We start from the raw sequence: 19,034 nt of genomic DNA on the forward strand, positions 1-19,034 counted from the left end.
GGATGGTCTTTAAAGTTCCTTCCAACCCAAACCATTCTCTGATTCTGTGAACGTATGAATTTTGTTTGAGATTGCTACTTTCTAGTGCTAGCCAAGACAATCACTCTTGCAGCGCACTTTCACAAGGATTAAAGCTGCAGAATCTCCATAGCTTGTTGCCCAAAAGCTGATCTCCATGAGGAGAGCACATCCATGTTGCTGACAGCCCCTGGCAGCCAAGGGTGTAATTGAACAGGCTCTGAAAAAGGCTAAATTCTAAATATAGAGGGAGCCAGGGTATGCTCAGTGCTGTTTTGGAAAGTGTGACTGAGCCATCATTATGTCTCTTCCCCTCCTCCACTTATGCTGCATGGTGTCAGAGGATGAAGTCTACACTTCTGAGTTTCACTTTCTTGGTTTATCTTTGGTTTGAGTCCAGTGGGTTTCTCTGGGGCAGGATGTGTCCTGATTTTGAGGTGAAGAGCAGGTCTGCTGTCGCTTACGCTGTCAGGGCACTCAGGAATCTGAACAGGCTTCAGGTGGCTTTTAGGCTTCACCTCAGTTTCTGTCTCATCTGAGCAAAAGAAGATGATTCCTGATGCAGCATTCCAGTGTCATTCCAGCAGTCACAGGGGCTTTATGACTTTGCAGAGGCAAGCAATGAAGCTGGCAGCTCAGAGGTGTTCTCAGCAGCTTTTGGTATCTCCCCAGTTCCCAGTGGCAGGTGGATCTCCAGAAAGAGTGGTCAAATACTGACTTTAGGTTGGACATCAGGAGGAAGTTCTTCACAAAGAGAGTGGTGGAATACTGGTGCAGGCTGCCCTGGGATGTGATTGAGTCGCCATCGCAGAAGACATTAAAGATCAGACTTGGTGTGGTCCTGGGCAGCCTGATCTATTTGGGGGTGTTCTGCTGGCTGCAGGGCAGGGGTTGGACAAATTGACCTTTGAGGGTCCCTTCCAACCCAATGCAGTCTGTGAATTTGTAAAGCAGAGAAGCCTTCCTGAGGTCTGTCTTGGAGCCCTAAACTTTGCAGGAGCTCAGACAATCGACTGCATCCATGTGAAGATGCCATAAAAGCAATCACAGCCACTTCAGAGGTCTTCCCAGGGTTGAAGCTATAAACTGAGATGAACTCTTCCTCAGTAAAACTGGTCTTAGCTTCTGAAATAAAAGCATGGTAGAAATGAACTGCAACTTGGCTGGCAGAGCAGAAAACACACAGCCTTGAGGGAAACTCCACCATGCAGGCAGTGGCAGTGCTGCGAGTGAGTCAAGCAGAGCTGCTTTGCCAGCAATGCTCAGAGCAGCAGCTCTGAGGTAAGGGAGATCTGTGCCCCAGTTCTGCTTTCCTCTGGTGGTGTGGAGGGGATCTTGATGCTGTTTGGGCTCAAATTGGAGGTTCCTTGTGAGGAGCAGGGGCTGCAGTCTTGCTTGCTTGCAGCAGAGTTAGGCATGGCTGGGCAGGAGGTGGGGATTAGAGCTGCTGTGATAGGGTGATGCTGGGGTGGTATCAGCTGCTCAGCCCACTGGAAACAAGATTAACCCTGTGGTCATTCTGCCTTGCTGCTAGGGTCTTGACCCAGCCCTGGTGCTTAGCTGCCCTGGTCATCTTTTGTCTCAGTTTCTACTGGTCATATCCCTGGTGTAACTGATGGAGGATTAAGGTCTGGCCTTGCTGTGGCAGCCTTCTACAATAAAAATAGAGCAGGCACTTTGCACAGGGAAGTGTTCCAGAGAGAAGGACTTAAGCTCTTAAAAGGCCTTTGAAGATGGTCTTAAGAGGACAGGCAGGACCATAGGCAGGGGATACAATTGCCCACTTTGGTGGCAATCTGGCTTCATTCAAACTAGCACTGAAGCAACATCGCCCACGCAGCTGGAAGGCCCAACAAGAACAGGGGGAACTTGCCCTGCTCTGCACTTGTGGCTTTCTCTTGCACTTCAAAGGAGCCACGTCCTCCTTTCAGGGTGTTTCTATTAGTTGACTTGAAACTTGTCCTAACCCTGCTGCTTTTGGGTTTGGGGGTTGCTTCTTTTAGGCAAGTGCATGGTGGTGGCAGTACATCTAAATAAGGGCAAATGCACAGGAGGTGTGGGCTCTTCTGAGAACTCATTAGCGCTGTTTCGTCTCTGCAGCTGGGACTGCTTCCCAAGTAGACCTCATTTACCCCAGGTGCTGCTTTTGCTCTGCTGGCGATGGGCTCAGCTCTCCTGGTTGAGCTTTTTGTTTTGAAAGAAGCTGCTGGACCTTGCTGTGGCTTCCGTGCCCCTTCTGTGCTCTCGCTGGGTTCAGAAGTACTCCAGATGGGCAGAGGGATTTATTTTGTGATTAATTTCTTAATTGCCAAACATCCAGATGTGGCAAAGGCTTTGTGCAGCAGCACAGGATTTGGGCTTGTGCTGGTGCTTTGTTTGTACACCATAGATTCATAGAACTGTAGAATGGTTTGGGTTGAAAGGGACCTCAAAGCTCATCCAGTTCCCACCCCCTGCCATGGACAGGGACACCTCCCACTAGCCCTAGTTGCTCAAGGTCTTATCCAGCCTTGCCTTGAACACATCTAGGGAAGGGGCATTCACAACCTCCCGAGGCAACCTGTTCCTGGGTCTCACCACCCTTCCTAATCTCCAGTCTAAGTCTGCCCTCCTCAAGCTTCAATCCATTGTTCTTCATCCTATCACTACACTGCCTTGTGAAAAATTCCTTCCTGGCTCTCCTGTAGCCCCCTTCAGGTACTGGAAGACTGCTCTAAGGTCTGCCCAGAGCTTTCTGTTCTGCAGGCTGAACAGCCGCAACTCTCTCAGGCATAGCAGAGGCGCTCCAGCCCTCTGATCATCTTCGTGGCCTCTTCTGGACCGTGTTGTGGTAGCATTAATCTGATGGAATCAGGATTCTTAGACTGTGTTTTCAGGATATTATGGCTCTTGGTTTGGGATAGTGGAGCTGTTGACCTTATCCTTATGCTCATCCCATCCTGCAGTGCAGTAGGAGGCATTAAGGGAGTCGTTGTAGCAGGAGCAGTGGTCTGGGCCATGCGCTACTGACAGCACATTTCTGCCCCTGCAGAAAGGTGCTTTGTGTTTGCAGCTGAGATAACGTAGGAAATCAGGCAAGAGCTGCAAAGTGTGTGGGTTCCCTCCTGCACCCACACGTGCTCCTCTTCACACTGGTTGCACCTCAGCCCTGGAGATCAGGAGTTGTTCACTTGGTAATTTTCCCCTGTTTTTCCTGGCCTCTCTGCTCAGTCAAGATGTCAGAGCAGAAATCAAGTTTATTGCTGCCTGCTTTCCTTTGCCACACCTTGTTGCAGGGGAGCAGCTTGTGCAGGGTGCTTGTGTCTCTACTGCTCCTCTCTGGACAATTTGTACTCATAAAACAAAATGGTGGACACGAAGGGCAACAGCAGCCTGGCTTGGATCAGCAATGCTGCAGGCAGCTGGATCAGGGAAGGGATTGGGCCCCTGTGCTCTGCACTGCTTAGGCTGCACCTTGAGTCCTGAGTCTAGTTTTGAGCCTGCCTCTCCAAGACATTGAGGATCTGGAGCAGATCTGGAGAAGGGCAACAGAGCTGGTGAAGGGTTTGGACAACAAGGTTAGGGAGGAGCAGCTGAGGGTGCTGGGAGTGTTTAATCTGGAGAAAAGGAGGCTGAGAGGAGACCTTTAGGCTCTTTGCAGAGATCGAAGCCTGGTAGGGATTGGTCTCTTCTCCTGAGTAGCAAGTGATAGGATGAGAGGAAATAGCCTCAGATTGCACCAGGGGAGATTTAGGTTGGACATAAAGAAGAATTTCTTCCCTTTGAGGGTGTCAAGCCTCAATGTAGATGTGCTGGGAGCCATGGTTTAGCGGTGAGCTGGCAGTGCTGGGTTGGTGGTTGGGCTCAGTAGTCTTAAAGGCCTTTTCCAAGCAAAGCCAGTCCCTGTCTCTGTACTGTGTTGTGAAACTTGCTGCTGAGTTTTACTGGTGGCCCTGAGGTGCACCCTGGCATTGAGGTGCATTTTGTGACTGGTGCCAGAGGTCGGCTTCATGGAAGAATGGAGGAGGAATACTTGGGAAAGTGAGCGTGTGTGGCAGATGTGAGCAGTAGGGCTGGAGCTGCTGGTTCAGCTAGGCACAGAATCAAATCTTCATGCTGGCACAGACAGGGAGGGCATCAGTCAGTGGGTTCCAGAAGTTGTTTCAGTGCTGGTCTGCAGAGGCTCAGCTTTTACAGCCAGGCTGGTGATCGCTGGCTGTGGCGGGCTGCTGTCAGCCCTGCCGTTCTGGCTGCAGCTTCTGAGCTGTCTGTCAGTTCTGCTGGGCTTGTCTGTGGGGTGTATAAATAAAATCACTCTCACAGTACTCCTGTCCCCTCCCCATTTCCCCCCTCTGTTTTTGCAGGAGGCGAAGGGCAGAGTGGAGATGGGCAGCAGACCGTGCAGCCATCGTCAGCCGCTGGAACTGGCTCCAAGCCCACGTCTCGGACCTGGAGTACCGCATCCGGCAGCAAACGGACATCTACAAGCAGATTAGAGCCAACAAGGTGAGGAGCAGGGCTCTGGCTGCTGTGCTGTTGCTTTATCTGCCTCCTAATGGCTCTCTGCTCTGGTGCAGTTGTGAGTGAGCACGCTAAGGCTGATGCTTACTTTCCCCCACACCTCTCAAAAAGCAAATTGCCTGCTTGTGACTAACTCTAATGCTCTTTGGCGTGGACTGAGTGTCATATTTTTACCCTGGTTCAGTGCAGTAGGACAGGCAAGGTCTTACTCTGAAGTCAGCTTTGTATCAGCAATGTCTTACTTCACAGTCAGCTTTTAGGTGCTGAACAAAGCTTGCCTTTGCATGAGTGCTGCTGTTCTTCACAGATTCATAGAATAGTTTCGCTTGGAAGGGACCCCAAAGCTCATCCAGTTCCAACCCCCTGCCATGAGCAGGGACACCTCCCACCAGCCCAGGTTTCTCAAGGCCCCATCCAGCCTGGCTTTGAACACTTCTGGAGAGGAGGCAGCCACAGCCTCCGTGGGCAGCCTGTTCCAATCCATCAGCCTCACTGGAAGGAATTTCTTACTAATCTCCTGTCTCAGTCTCCCCTCTTCCAGTTCAAAGCCATTCCCCCTTGTCCTGCCACTCCAAGCCCTTGTCAGAAGTTCCTGCCCAGCTCTCTTGTAGCCCCTTCAGGTGGTGAAAGGCTGCTCTAAGGTGTCCCTGAAGTCTTCTGCAGTTTGAACCGCCCCACCTCTCTCAGCCTGTCTCCACAGCCCTCTGATCATCTCTGTGGCCCTCCCTAGCCTTTTGATTGCTGTTTTTTGTTGTTAAACCTGCCCTTTTTTATTTGGAGCAGCTGAAGATGGGGCTGAGGAACAGCTTAACAGGAGAGTTGATGGGGAAGGGAGGAGACTGTGGAGGAAGTTAGCTTCACATGCTATCACATAACACTGGGTGAAAATGGAGTCTATCATAAAATCAGGCAGTTTCTAGGTGCTGACCTTTCTCTGTGCAAGGAATTACTTTTCTCGGGCTTGCTCTCCTGGAGGGGGAGCTGGGGAGAGTAGAGCAGGGATGAGGAAGGAATTGTTAGCAGGGCTTGTTCAGGCATGCACAGCTAAATGTCAGGCCTTGGAGCAAGGAATGTTTGAAGCTTGTGGCTAGAGGGCTCACAGTGTTGCATCAACATAGGGATCCTCAGGAATTCAGAGGCCAGCAGTGCTTTGCCTAGGATGTGTGGTGGTCTGGGGGTGGAAGGGGAGAGATTTCCAGGCAGAGAGGGAGCATGGGCAGGGGAGAGAGCTTAGATTCTCTGCAGCTACGCAGCAAAACAGGCTCACTGAGTGAGCCAGGTCTGTAAATGACTGGGTGGAAGAGCACTGCATTAGAGAGCAGAGCAGAGGGCTGCCGGGAAGTGGACTGTATGGCAAATTAATCAGCTTCAGAAAGTTATCTTCTTCTGTCCTAAGAAAGCCACTCGTGGTTTCTGTGTAAAATCCAAAACAGCTAAACATTTCCATGCCAAAAGTAACAAAAGAAAGGAGCCATCTCCTCTAAGGAAGGGGAAGGTTTGGTGCTGTCAGCAGCTGATGGCTACTGGACAGACCCATGAAATGGCCTGACCGTGGCTACAAGCATCCCATGTGTTCTTATCTAGGGCTGCAGTCTCTAGGGCTGAGAGGACAAGATCATGGTACTGTGTCTGGGTTAAAGAGTACAGCTGAGGTTTCAACAAACAGGATGTCAGCTTGCTTTGATTTGTTCCAACAAAAAACTTTCAGCTGGCAGCCCAGAAAGCAAATCATGTCCTGGGCTGCCTTAGGAGGAGTGTGGCCAGCAAGGCAAGACAAATGATTCTGCTCCTTTGCTCTGCTCTGCTGAGACTGAATACTGCGTCCAGTTCTGGTGTCCCCAGCATAGGAAGGGCACAGAGCTGACAGAGTGAGCCCAGAGGAGGCCAAAAGATGATCGAGGGTGCTAAGGTAGCTGCTGCAGGAGTTCAGAGTCAGTCTTCTGTTTTATCCTCTTTTTTAAGGCTGATTAACTTTTTCATGTTAAGGTTTGCACAGAATTGTAGGGGTTGGAAGAGACCTTTCAAGACTGAGTCCAACCCCCTTGCCAGAGCAGGATCACCTAGGACAGGTCATACAGGAATGCATCCAGATGGATGCACAACCTCTCTGGGCAGCCTGCTCCAGGGCTCTGTCACCCTCGTTGTAAAAAGTTTCTTCTCACGTTGAGGTGAAGCCTTCTCTGTTCAGGTTTGTGTCCATTGCTCCTATTGTGCCCCACCAGAAAGAGATTGGCCACAGCCACTTGACACCCACCCCTCAGATATTTAGATAGTGATCAGATCCCCTCTCAGCCTTCTCTTCTCCAGACTCAGCAGCCCCAGGGCTCTCAGTCTCTCTCCACTGTGGAGATGGGCTGCAGTACATGGACAGTTAATTCAGGGCTCTGGATGCCCTCCAAGGGCAGAAGGAGGGGGTTGAATCTTTCACCAAAATGCCTTTTTGTGGTTTTTTGGAGATGGGGTGTGGCATGGTGCTGGTCCCACACACAGAGTCTTTGCACCTCACTGCTTGTGTGGGGAGCAGAAGCTCACTGTTTGGAAAGGAGCAAGCAGGATTTTCTCTCTCTGAAAGGAGAGGGAAGTGAAGGTGAAAGGGTGGCAGAGTGGATGAAAAAACGTCTGACACTCGTTGAAGAAGAGGTTGTTTTGCACATCATCTGTTGTGGACTCAAGTTCAGTTTGTTCCAGATGGGTTCAGGATGTTCCCTTTGTGCTTTTGGCCTGCCCTGTGTGCAGCCTGCTCCGTGGGGAGGGCTGTGCTCAGCTGCTGAGTCAAGAGAAACGCCTGATGGGAAGGGTGGGACTTGAGTTAGGAGGAGCCTCTTGCTGGAGGCGTCTGCAGCTCTCGCTGGGGTTTCCTGTGTCTGCAGTGCTGTGTTGGGCTTAGGGCATCACAAGAGTGCTGCTGTTCCTCTCTGGGGCTGGTTAGGACATTCAGTCTTTCTGATGTGTCAGTCCTCTTCCTCAGCCCTTAGAAGCTGCTGAATTAGGGGACTGAGGCATCTGAGCTCTGTCTCTGAGGCCTGTACAACTGACTTCCTATCAGTGCCATAATTAGCAACAAAAGTGGGAGTAAAGAAGCAGCAAACTTGCTCATCAATATTAGAAGGCCTCTTCCTTTTTCCTTTGTTTTGGAGAGCGCTGGTGAAAAACAAGCGTCGTGTGGCCTGGTAATCGTGCAGATGTGCTGCTCCTTTCCTGTTCCTGAAGGAGAGTTGGGATTTTTATGTTATCCCTCTAATTCCTCTCTATTATTCAGAAGTGTATAAATAATGGAGGTTTGAAACTCTTAGAAGTAGGGCAGAAAAGCACAAGCCCTCAGCGGGAAGATGCTGTCCAGCCTTCAGCCGTCGAGATTGTCTCATGGGCTGGGAGCTGGGAGAGGGCAGCTGGTGTCCATGGTCAGTTTGAGCAGTGCAGTTTCTCATCAAGGGCTTGGAAACCAAAGCTGTGACACTCATGGGGGAGGTTGTGTTAAGCCTCTGCTTCAAAGTCAGCAGCAGTGGTGTCTAGAACTAGTTCCTGCTCCTTCCCAAGACATGGAGCGGGTCCTTTCCTCCCTTTCAGTAGAAGGCAGTAGTCCTCGGTAGCGGTTTCTGTTCCACACGGCCCTGCCCTCATCTCATTCTCTCATTGAGCAGATGAGAAGCCCAAGTGCTTTCTGGAGCGCCAAAGAGAAGCAGTTTCCTTGGTTCCAACTTGACTGTCAGTCCCAATTTCTCCTTTTTTTCATGTGCACTGTCTTGTGCATCTGACAGCTGGAGATGCCCAAGCTCTTTGAAGCACGCCTGAGAATGCTTCTAGAAACAGTGGTGCAATGTGAGGGGTTGCCTTCAGAGAGGGATCCTTCAAGAGCAGACCAGTGCAGAGCAGTATGGAGGCCTTCTGGTGGCCTTTCAGTGCTTCAAGGTCCTGATCAGAAAGGTGGAGACAGTCTTTCGTGCGGGGCCTGCTGTGGCAGGACGAGGGGTGATGGTTTGAAACCAAAAGAGGGACATTCAGACTGGAGAGAAGGAAGAATTTTTTTACAGTGAGGGTAGTGAAAGCCTGGCCTGGGTTGCCCAGAGGTGGGAGATTTGCCCTTGCTGGGCCCACTCCAGTGAGGCTGTTTGAGGATCTGAGTAGCCTGCAGATGTCCCTGCTGACTGCGGGGGGGTGGACTAGAAGCCCTTTAAAGGTCGCTTTCAACTCAAACCATTTATGTTTCTGTGGCTTGAGTTTAGGCTTCCAGCCTCAGTCACCCACTAAACATCTTTCTGGAATGTCAGAAACCTCTAGAAGGTCATCACCTTGTTTATTCTAGAAGCTGGCTACTTCCTCAGTGCTGGTCAGAGGCCACCTTCAGTTGTATTTAGTTGATGAACTTCTAGAATCATCCCTGAGGGCTGCCAGTGTCAGTCTGGAAGCCACCAAACTTGTCTAGAAAATTGTGTCGGGGCATGAGATGAGCCTTAAGAGTGACTTCATGGCCACACAATCAGATTTGACTTTGTGGACTCTTGAGGGGAGCTTTGTGTCTCTCTCCCTGCTCTGTATAATGTGTCCAGGTTCCTTTGCAGTCTCCCTATCTTGTGCCACACAGTGCAAGCCCCAGAATTGTTTGTAGATGACTGCTCTGCCCCTTCTCAATCTGAGCAGCCCTTCCCATGCCTTCTTCCTTGATCAGACACAAACTTGTCCTTGCCTGTTTTTTGTCCCAGGCAGTATTCCTGGCCTGTAGGTTCTACCAGCTCTCTAACCTTGCACAGTTTAGTCTGTTTTGTTATAATACAGCTCAGAACATCCATAATTAGAATGGTTTTATTTTACTTGGTGTGGCTCAGAGGCAGCAGCCCTGCCTTTGGAGCGACCTCCACTTGGAGTAGAACCATATCAACAGGACAGCGTCTGTCGAGCTTGATAAAGCAGTTCTCTGCTGCTCTGCTTTGTCCCACTAGGTTTGGAGCAGTGGGTTGCTTAGCTCTGCTTTTCTTTCCTTATGGAATTTTGTCAATGTCACTTCTGAGAAAAGTCTGCTCAGGCTAACAACTTTGACTGCAGAATTTTGGCATCCGCTCAAAATGATTTTGCTTGGCTGTGTTTGGTGAGTTGCACTCTGCTATGAAAGTAGTGCTTCCTGCTCTGTGCTCCAGCAGAATGCTCTCTGCTTTTCCTGGCGTGCAGCTCGCTGAAGCTCCTTGCGTGTGGGAGGAGGGGAAGGGATGGGAAGCTCTGGGAAGGATTGGGAAGCAGGACCGCAGCAGCTTTTCAGCAGCTCTGCCTGAGAGGGAGCTAACTGTCTACTATTAATGGGCCGTGGGCATGTGATTTGGCTTCAGCCACAGCTGCTTCCTCTCCGAGTTCAGCTGAGATGTCAGGGAAATCCAGGCAGCAGGGGACTGGGTTTGGCTCCGTGTCTGAGTGATGTGGGAGCACCAGGCTGGCCGCACCGCGGCTGCAGCTTCTGGGGGGCGGTGGCTGCGCCGCTTCCCTGCTGAGACCGAAGGAGCCGCAGTTAATTCCTGTTCCCTCTCTTCCAGGGGCTGATAGTTCTTGGTGAAGCCTCACCTCCTGATGCTGCAGTAGATGATGTGTCCCGTCCCGCTAGTGCTGAAGTTAAGCTGGAGCCTGGGGCTGACCGGCTGGTAAGTGCCAGCAGCAGAAGCAACTGGGTCTATGAACTTCACTTTGGGGGATTTTGTGGTAGGGAAGATTCCTTCAAGCTGCCGTGGGAGATAGATCAGAGAGTCACAGAATGTTAGAGGTTGGAAGGGACCTCCAGACATCAAGTCCGACCCTCCTGCCAGGCAAGATCACCCAGGGTAGTCCACACAGGAGTGCATCCAGGAGGGATTTGAAAGTCTCCAGAGAAGCAGACTTCACCTCTCTGGACAAGCCTGCTCCAGTGCTCTGTCACCCATACTCTAAAGAAGTTTCTCCTCATATTGAGGTGAGACCTTCTACATTCCAGTTTGTACTTGCTGCAGATCACCAACAAGAGACTAACTCCCTCCACTTGACACCCACCCCTCAGATATTTGTACACATTGATCAGATCTCCATTCAGTCTTCTCCAGGCTAAACAGCCCCAGGTATGCTCACACTGTGTGTCTGATATGGGACTGATCTGCAGCAGCAGCTCTCTATTGGACTTCACATGGGAGCTGCTGAACTCTGGGTCTGTGCAGCTCACCCCCACCTCCCAAATAATTTTGGGATTGAAACACCTTTTAGAGCAGCCTCCCTCAGGGATGAAATCTGCATTAGCATTTTGTGAAGCTTAAAAATCCTAACTAATCCTTTCCCTCTAGCTGCAAAAGCACCTCAGACTGAGAGGAGCACAATTAGCAAAGGCTTCTAAAGATGCAGCTATTAATATCTGCCCGAGTGTTACCCCCTTGGAAAGGGAACTCATGATTTCAGGGAGATGCACTGGAAAGGATGCACAGTGCCAGGTGTTTATTATTTAATGCAGAAATGTAGGCCACAGGCTGAAGGCTGCAGTGTGCTGTGCAGCCTGCCTGTGATTACTTTTGATCCTCTGGGACACATGGATGTTTGAAAAGTGAAGGATTTTGAAGTGCTGTAGTACTAAGAGAAGGGTGGTCCCTGCATGCCCTCAGCTCCTGCACCATTCCTGCTTTTCCATCCTCATGCCGTGTCCAGGGAGCAATGGAACTCCAGTGCAGTGGGAGCACTTTAGAGCAGCAGTGGCAGAAGAATCACAGGATTGCAGGAGCTCTGAGATCATCAAGTCCAACCTTCCACCCAGCACCTCCTTGGCTGTTAAACCATGTCCCAAAGTGCCACATCTATTTGTTTCTTGAACACCTCCAGGGATGGTGACTCCACTACCTCCCCGGGCAGCCTGTGCCAATCCCTGACCACTCTTGAGGGAAGGAATTCTTCCTAATAGCTAATTTGAGCTTGCCCTGGTGCAGCTTGAGGCCATTACCTCTTGTCCTGTTGTTAGTTACTTGGGAGAAGAGGCCAAGATCAGCCTCACTCCAACCTCTTTTCAGGTAGCTGCAGACAGCAGTGAGGTCTCCTCTCAGCTTCCTCTACTCCAGGATAGACAATCCCAGCTCCTTCAGCCTCTCCTCTCCAGACCTGCTCTCCAAACCCCTCACCCAGATCTCTGCACCCCCTTCAACACCTCAGTGTCTGTTTGACACCCCAAACTGGATGCTGCACTTGAGGTGTGGCCTCACCAGTGCCCAGTCCAGGGGCACAACCACTTCCCTGGTCCTGCTGGCCACGCCGTTGCTGATCCAGGCAGGGATGCTGTTTGCCTTCCTGGCCACACTGGTCCAAGCAGATGACAGAGATAAACTGGATAACTGGAAGTGAGTGTACAATGGTACTTAGAGTGTTCTCTCAGTGGCAAGGCATGGGCAGAGCTTTTCTGCTGCTGAAGGATTGTAGTAAACACTGAATATTTTTATTAACAGTAGACCACAAAGGGGTCATTAGGAGTGATTGTGATGAAACATCTCACTTGGCACTGGTGTTCAGATGTGTGTTTGGCATTGAAGCTTAGCTGAGCCCACAGCTCAGCTGAGGTGATTTGGTGCACCCCAGCTGAAGTGGTTGGTGGTGCTGCAGGTGAAAACAGAGCCTTGCTGGAGGCTGCAGAGCCGCGGTGCCAGGGGCTGCCACAGGGCACGACTGACTCACAGGCATTACGCAGTGTCTGGTTCAGAGCAATGATGTCTGTCTGTCAGTGTCCCACTCCTCCTTTTCATGCTGTAACCTAAAAAGCAAAGCAGAGAAGGTGCTCCTGTCCTGATGGACTGCCTCTTACTGGGAGCTGATCCGGAGCTGGCAGACTGATAACAGAGATACATGATCAAATTTAGCAGTTGGGGGAAGAAAATTTGCTTCTTTGTCTGTTTCAATCAAGTTGTTTATCTGACATGAATATTTTCAACCTGGGAATCTGCAGATGGAAGGACTCTGTCCTGCTTAGGTGTTTAAAACACTTTCTACATCCTTGTGAAACCACAGAATCGTTTTGCTTGGAGAAGACCTTTGAGTCCAAATCCAGCTCCACCAAGTCTGTTGCTAAACCCTGTCCCTTGGTACCCCATCTGCACAGCTTGTAAGCACCTCCAGGAATGGGGATTCAGCCACCTCATGTTGTCCACTCTTAGATTGTCTCAGACATCATCTCTGGGTGTATCGATTAGGACACATCTGTGGATTTCTGGTGTATGAAAAGATGCTGCCTGACTGGTTTTGCTGTCTGGTTTTGCTGCTCGCAGCCATCTCCCTCGTGCTGTGTTTCCTCATTTCCTGCAGTGTCTCTTGTCTCATCCCCTGCACTTGGGTATGAGCTCTTCTAAGAGAGAGTGCTCACACCGTGGAGATCTGATCTCTCTTGCAGGTCTTGGAGGTAGCAGTGCCACAGATTATAGAAACTCAGCGCAGTGAAGGGCAACCTTCTGGGTGTAAAGCAGGCTGCAAGTTCTGCTCAGCACCTTCTTCTGGCTACTCCTGTGCTCGCTTCTTGGAGGGTGACGCCTGCTGAAAGGGACTTTCTGTTCCCCTTCCACATGTGGCTGCTGCCAGAGGCACATCACCCCACACTGCCGGCTTCTCTGCAGCACTGCTGGAGGTGTCAGCACCAGAAAGGCTGCCCCCAGGCACCCAGCTCCTACAGCCTGCTGCTGGAGGGTTTGTGATTAATTAGATTGCTGGTAAGGGTGGGGGTGTTGAGTCAGAGCCTTGATCTGCTCTGAGCCAGAGATTAGCCCAAAGCCCATTCCTGTTGCATTAGGACACTTACTGGAAGGATATCTCTTGGGCCTCTCCTGGAGAGGTGCTTATCATTTTGGCACCCTTTGGGTTACTTAGATTTGGACTTTTTTGGCCTATTTCCTGCTCCACTCCAAACTGTCTGTCTCATCCACAGCTCCCCTTTGGATCTCATCCTTTCTTGGATACCTCCCTTGGCCAGTGTAGAGTGCAAGGAGCACATCCTTGGGCATCAGCTTGATGTGTGGAATGTGGCTGATAATCCTAGGAAGAACTAATCCTGTCATTGGTGAAGGGAAGGGCTCAGTGTAGGTCTGGGAATGTCTGCTGGGAACTGGAAGCTCAGAATATGAATAAATGTTTTTCCCTGAAGATGAGAACAGGAAGCCTTGAGGAGATAACTCAGCTGCTGATAGTGGTTCCTTGCTTGTAGGACTGGTCTAGCAAGAGGATGAACTGAAGATGTTCATAGGAAATAAGAAAGGACTGTGCTGGAGTGTCCTGGGTGGGCTTCTTCCTGCACTAGGGCCTTGCATCTAGTAACAGGTGAAGGTCTGTACCTCTCTAGTTTTGTTCAGGGTCTTTGGGAATACAGGGGACAGCATGCAGCTTTGTTACTGCCATGGGAGCCCCTAGCAGCCTGCAGGCTCCTGGTTTCATCTGCAACAGGTGGATGTGATAAAGGTGAATCTTTGATGCCCCTGAGGGGATCCTGACGTTCAGGACTCTAGGTGAACCCAAACCACAGAGAATAGCTCAGTCTGCAACGTTGGTGTGACCCTGGTGTGATGAGCACTCCTGGATCCAGCCTGGAGGAAGACACAGCTCTGGGAGGTGCCTCCAGGAGGAGCTGGTGCAAGAGCTTTGCCTCTGCTCGGAGTGATGGATGTGGCAGCTTTTGCCTTCCTGCCTGTGCCCTCGTTTTGGTCTTAGACCCTTGCTAGGGTACACTCATCTCCAGCCTGATGAGGTGAGCCTGGGCTGGTTCTGATACATAGGCTCTGGGTTGATGCTTTCAGCTCATCTGGAGGAAGCAGAGGACTCATCTCCATTCCTATCTTGAGCTATTGAGCCAGAGACAGCTCTTGGAGAAGAAGTTCCTCCTTTTAAGACCCTTCTGGAGAAGAAAATAAATACCCTGTTTCAAAAGAGCTTATGAGTCATGTGTGCCCGCCCTCCTGAACCGGGGGTGCCTCCGGTGGAGGTGTCATGTGAAGGCTCAGCCTTGCCAAGGCTCTGCAAGCCAGAGGGGAAGAGCTGAGCTCCTGCACTGACCTCAGCTCGCCAGGGTGCTGCTGCCTTGTGCTTGCGTAACGCCTCTGGTGATCCGATCTCATCCCTGCCTCCCTACGCTCGCCCCGCTCTGGGGATGAGCCCATCAGGGCTGATCCTGCATCTGCTCCCCCTGGGGCAAACCTCTTCTGCAGGAGAGCCCAGCACAAGTTCCTCAAACAGGCAGCAGGCAGAAGCTGTCTGTTGTTAGAAATTGCTCGTCCCAGGGTGAGTCAGGTCTCTGCTGAGAGAGAGCCTAGCGCCATCTCAGCCTCACCTGATTTCGTTGGGCTGGGGGAGTCATGGCAGGGGAGACAAGCTGAGGGACTGGGGGCTTTTTAGCCTGGACAGAAGACTGAGGAGGGATCTTCTCAATCGTTAAAGGGTGGGTGTCAGGAGGGTGGGGCCAGGCTTTTTTCATCGGTGCCTCGTGACAGGACAAGAGGTAATGGACGTCAGCTTGAAGGAAGGAAGCTCCATCTAGATGAGGAGGAACCTCTTTACTTTGGGGGTGGTGGAGCCCTGGAACAGGCTGCCAAGAGAGGTGGTGGAGTCTCCATCTCTGGAGTAATTCAAAACCCACCTGGGTGCTATCCTGCTCAGCCTACTCGGGGTGGCCCTGCTCTGGCAGGATTGGACTGGATGACCTTCAGAGGTCCACTCCATCCTCTACCGTTCTGTGGTTTGAGTCACTGTAACATCAGTTGATGCTTTTGAGATGGAGATGAACAGAGATGGCCAACCAGCCCTGTGCATAAGTCATACCTTTTGTCTTCACTGGTACTTCAGCTGCTCTACCACCCTTGGGTACACAGAGGAGGAAGCCCAGAGAGAGAGCCCTGAGCAGTGAGAGCAGGAAGTGCTGCACACAGGAGAAGATGAAGTTTAACCCTAAGGGGGTGGAGGAGGAGCATGTCTGAAAATAAAAAGTGCTGCAAAGATGGGACTGGGAGCGATGAGCACCCAGGCTGTGAACACCCTGGACCCTGCTGGAATGGGGAGCAGGAATGCTTCTGGCAGGAGGTATAAATCCTTGGAAGCTGTAGTGACGGTTCCCCCCCACAGGAAAGTCACTGGGAGATGTGCTGCAGCCACACAGAATCATGGAAGCTTGAGGGCAGATTGAGACTGGAGATGAGGCAGAAATTCTTTACAGTGAGGATGGGGAGACACTGAAACAGGTTGCCCAGGGAGGTTGTGGATGCCTCCTCCCTGGCAGTGTTCAGGGCCAGGTTGGATGAGGCCTTGAGCAACCTGGGCTGGTGGGAGGTGTCCCTGCCTGTGGCAGTGGGGTTGGAACTGGATGATCTCAAAGGTTCCCTCCAACCTAACCCATTCTATGAACCAAATCCAGCTGTCAGCCCTTCACTGGTCCAGTAGTCAGTGACTTCTGTTCACTGCAGAGCAAGGGGAGGTTGTGCACCAGACCTAAGGCAGGAGGGATTTGGAGAGCTTATTTTTTAACTTTCCTGTGCCAAAAAGGTGTTTCCAGCTTTGTGTTTCTCAAGCAGTTCTGTCTTTAGAGAATCCTCCTGCCTGTGTCCAAACCCCACAGCTCCTGTTCATTTAAAACAGGTTTTGAGCTGAAGTGCAGATAAAGATTTGCAAGTCTGTTCTCCTCTCCTTCTCCTTCTGTTTTCCCCCAGAGTGCTCAGACAAGGGCCTGTGGCCTTGTGGCTGTAGAGCACAACATCAAGCTTCAGAAGCCTCCTGAGTGGTTTACAGGTGGTTATGAACTTGTTTGCACTATTGAGACAAAACGCTGGAATCTCCTTAGAGAGCTCAGCCTTTCATGCACCCCCGGGGTTGCCTGAGGGGGGATTGAAGTCCTTTGGTGCTTGCATTGAAAGCTTTGTCATGTATCCATCCTCCTGCCAGAGCAGCACCCAAAGAAGTCCTCAGGTCCCTGCTCTCCTGTTCACACGCTCATTTTCTGATCCCTCGTTTTGAACCCATGGCTACAGTGCAGAATCCTCAGCGAGAAACAGGAGTAGGAAAGTTGTGGCTATTTAAGCAGCTTAAAAAAACTCTAATTTATCCTTCTCATCCTTTTCTAGAGTGCTCCTGGATGCCAGCCACTAGATAACTTAGGTATTTCTACTGCAAGTACTCCTGAATCCCATCCCACCAAGCCCTGTGGAGCACCAAGACCTGTCAATGGAGTTATTAACACGTAAGCTACTCGTGTATGATGGGGAGAGGCTGAGTGTTCTCCCCTGGGCTGGGAACAGTAAGAATGCTCTCTTTTTGAGCAAAGCAGGGTAGCAGGTCCTGCTTGGGAATGTTTTGGGATGAGATGGATTACTTGAAGTACTCTGCTGCGTTGTTTTCTCTGAAAAGGGCAGGAAGCGGAGCTGTGTGTGCAGGAGCAAGCCCTGCAGGCAGCCGTGCCGCAAGCATATTCCAAACTGGTCCTCTATGAGTAGTTTCAATTCGCTTGCAAATGATCTGATTCAGAGGTACCGGTGGCCTGCTTGCAGAACCATCTGTGACCACCAGCCTGCTTTTCTGGAGATGCTGAGGAGCCCACATCCCATCAGTCTGACGAGTAAAACTTTCTCAAGTCTCTGTTTCTTCAGGCTGCTTTTTGTTGAGAAAGTCTTTAAGTGGGTACACGAGAACAAGGGAAAGGAACTCTGCTGTGCTACAGGATGATGTCAGGGTTGAACCACTTGAAAGCCTCTGTGCACATGGTGCTTCACAGTTCTGGTGGTGGCTAGAGGAGCGCTGCCAGCACCTTGTACAAAGTCTTGAGGGGAGAGAGATGCTGCAGTACGAGCAGAAAGCACTGATCAGCCAACTCCTGGCTACAGCTGAAACACCTCAGGCTATAACAGAGCCCTTTGTGTGCCTGCAGCCTTTGAACTGCAGAGCCTCAGACCACAGGGCTTTCATGTTTTGCATTTTGAGAATCGAAGCACTTGTCAAATAGACATGAAAAGGTTCCTCAGATGAAGAGCTGCACTGGTGCTTGGTAGGTGGTACAATGTAGTGTTGCTGGTTGTAGGCCAGGGTTGCTGTGTGTGAAACAGAAGGGTTCATGTTAGCACTGCACCTTTCTGGTGTCGCTGCTGAGAGCTGGTAGAGTTCTCAAATCTCAATCGGAATCAATTTTACACTGGGGGAAGATGATGCTGTGTCTTGTGCTCTCTGCCGTTTACACTCAGGAGTTGTCTTAAGATGCCCTGAACTGTAATCCTAGGGGAAGCTAAGCTTCCAGCACTAAGGGTCTTTGGGGTCAGAAGGGCTTTTGTTCTTCCTCTGTGTCCAGTTTCACCCACTGGGTTTTTTTTTGTTCAGAACTTCCAAAGGTGTATTATCAAAGGTTCAGTGGTAGGAGAACATTGAAAGTGGCCAAAGTAAAAGCAAGAAATCAGAGCTGGCTTAACAAAAGCTCTTGCCTCGTGCAGCTGCAGTGCTTTAAACTCAGCTCAGAGCAGCCACTAAGGTCCGAGTCGTGAACCAGGCTGGGCAGTGTGGGAGGGCTGAATGAGTAACAATATCTTCATTTTCTTGTCGTGCAGTCTTCAGCCTAGCCTGGCAGAACACGCTCAGGGAGATGGCCAGGAAGCTGAGGAGCTCCTGCATAAAAAGCAGCGCCTGAACGTGATTTCTTCGCCCCCGGACGGGTCGTGCGTGGCGGCTCGCACGCGCCCGCTGCTGAGCTGCAAGAAGCGAAGACTTGTGCGGCCCAGCAGCATCATGCCCCTGTCCAAAAAGGTCAGTGCCCTCTGGGGAGGGTGGTACAGTGCCCGGCTAAAACCCTGCACCAGGGAGCCTGCCGAGGTACTGCTGCATAGATCCGCTCTGCTTCTGCTCTTTGCTTGGCCTCCAGTTATGCCAAGACGCATTTAGATTGGATATTAGGAGAAATTTCAGCATCCCTGCCTGGATCAGCAGGACCAGGGAAGTGGTGAGGCCACACCTCAAGTGCAGCATCCAGTTTGGGGTGTCAAACAGACACTGAGGTGTTGAAGGGGGTGCAGAGATCTGGGTGAGGGGTTTGGAGAGCAGGTCTGGAGAGGAGAGGCTGAAGGAGCTGGGATTGTCTAGCCTGGAGTAGAGGAAGCTGAGAGGAGACCTCACTGCTGTCTGCAGCTACCTGAAAAGAGGTTGGAGTGAGGCTGATCTTGGCCTCTTCTCCCAAGTAACTAACAACAGGACAAGAGGTAATGGCCTCAAGCTGCACCAGGGCAAGCTCAAATTAGCTATTAGGAAGAATTCCTTCCCTCAAGAGTGGTCAGGGATTGGCACAGGCTGCCCGGGGAGGTGGTGGCGTGACCATCCCTGGAGGTGTTCAGGAATTGTGTGGCCATGGCTCTGGGCCGTGGTTTAGTGGCTGCAGTGGTGTTGCATCCGTGGCTGGAGTGGATGATCTTGAAGGACTTTTCCAAACAAAACAGATTCTATGATTCTGTGACCAGAAATGACAACCACAGAGTTGGTTCAGTGCTGTCATCTATCAGTGTTCCTGCTGCTCTACAAACTCTGAACTCAGCATCAATTGA

The 19,034-nt window shown here is 51.0% G+C and overlaps 1 protein-coding gene across 3 annotated transcripts in view; it reads left to right on the forward strand.

The window, feature by feature from the left end:
• The window catches only part of KANSL1 (KAT8 regulatory NSL complex subunit 1), a 111,866-nt gene that overhangs the window by 75,012 nt on the left and 17,820 nt on the right, over positions 1-19,034 (forward strand). For all 3 annotated transcript variants that reach the window (XM_064174650.1, XM_064174652.1, XM_064174651.1), the window contains 4 exons: positions 4,362-4,503; positions 10,038-10,142; positions 16,584-16,699; positions 18,051-18,246. In XM_064174650.1, coding sequence (XP_064030720.1) covers positions 4,362-4,503; positions 10,038-10,142; positions 16,584-16,699; positions 18,051-18,246 — 559 coding nt within the window. The remainder of the gene's footprint in view (positions 1-4,361; positions 4,504-10,037; positions 10,143-16,583; positions 16,700-18,050; positions 18,247-19,034) is intronic.

This window comes from Pogoniulus pusillus, chromosome 40 (assembly GCF_015220805.1).
Source record: "Pogoniulus pusillus isolate bPogPus1 chromosome 40, bPogPus1.pri, whole genome shotgun sequence".
Classification (NCBI taxonomy): domain Eukaryota; kingdom Metazoa; phylum Chordata; class Aves; order Piciformes; family Lybiidae; genus Pogoniulus; species Pogoniulus pusillus.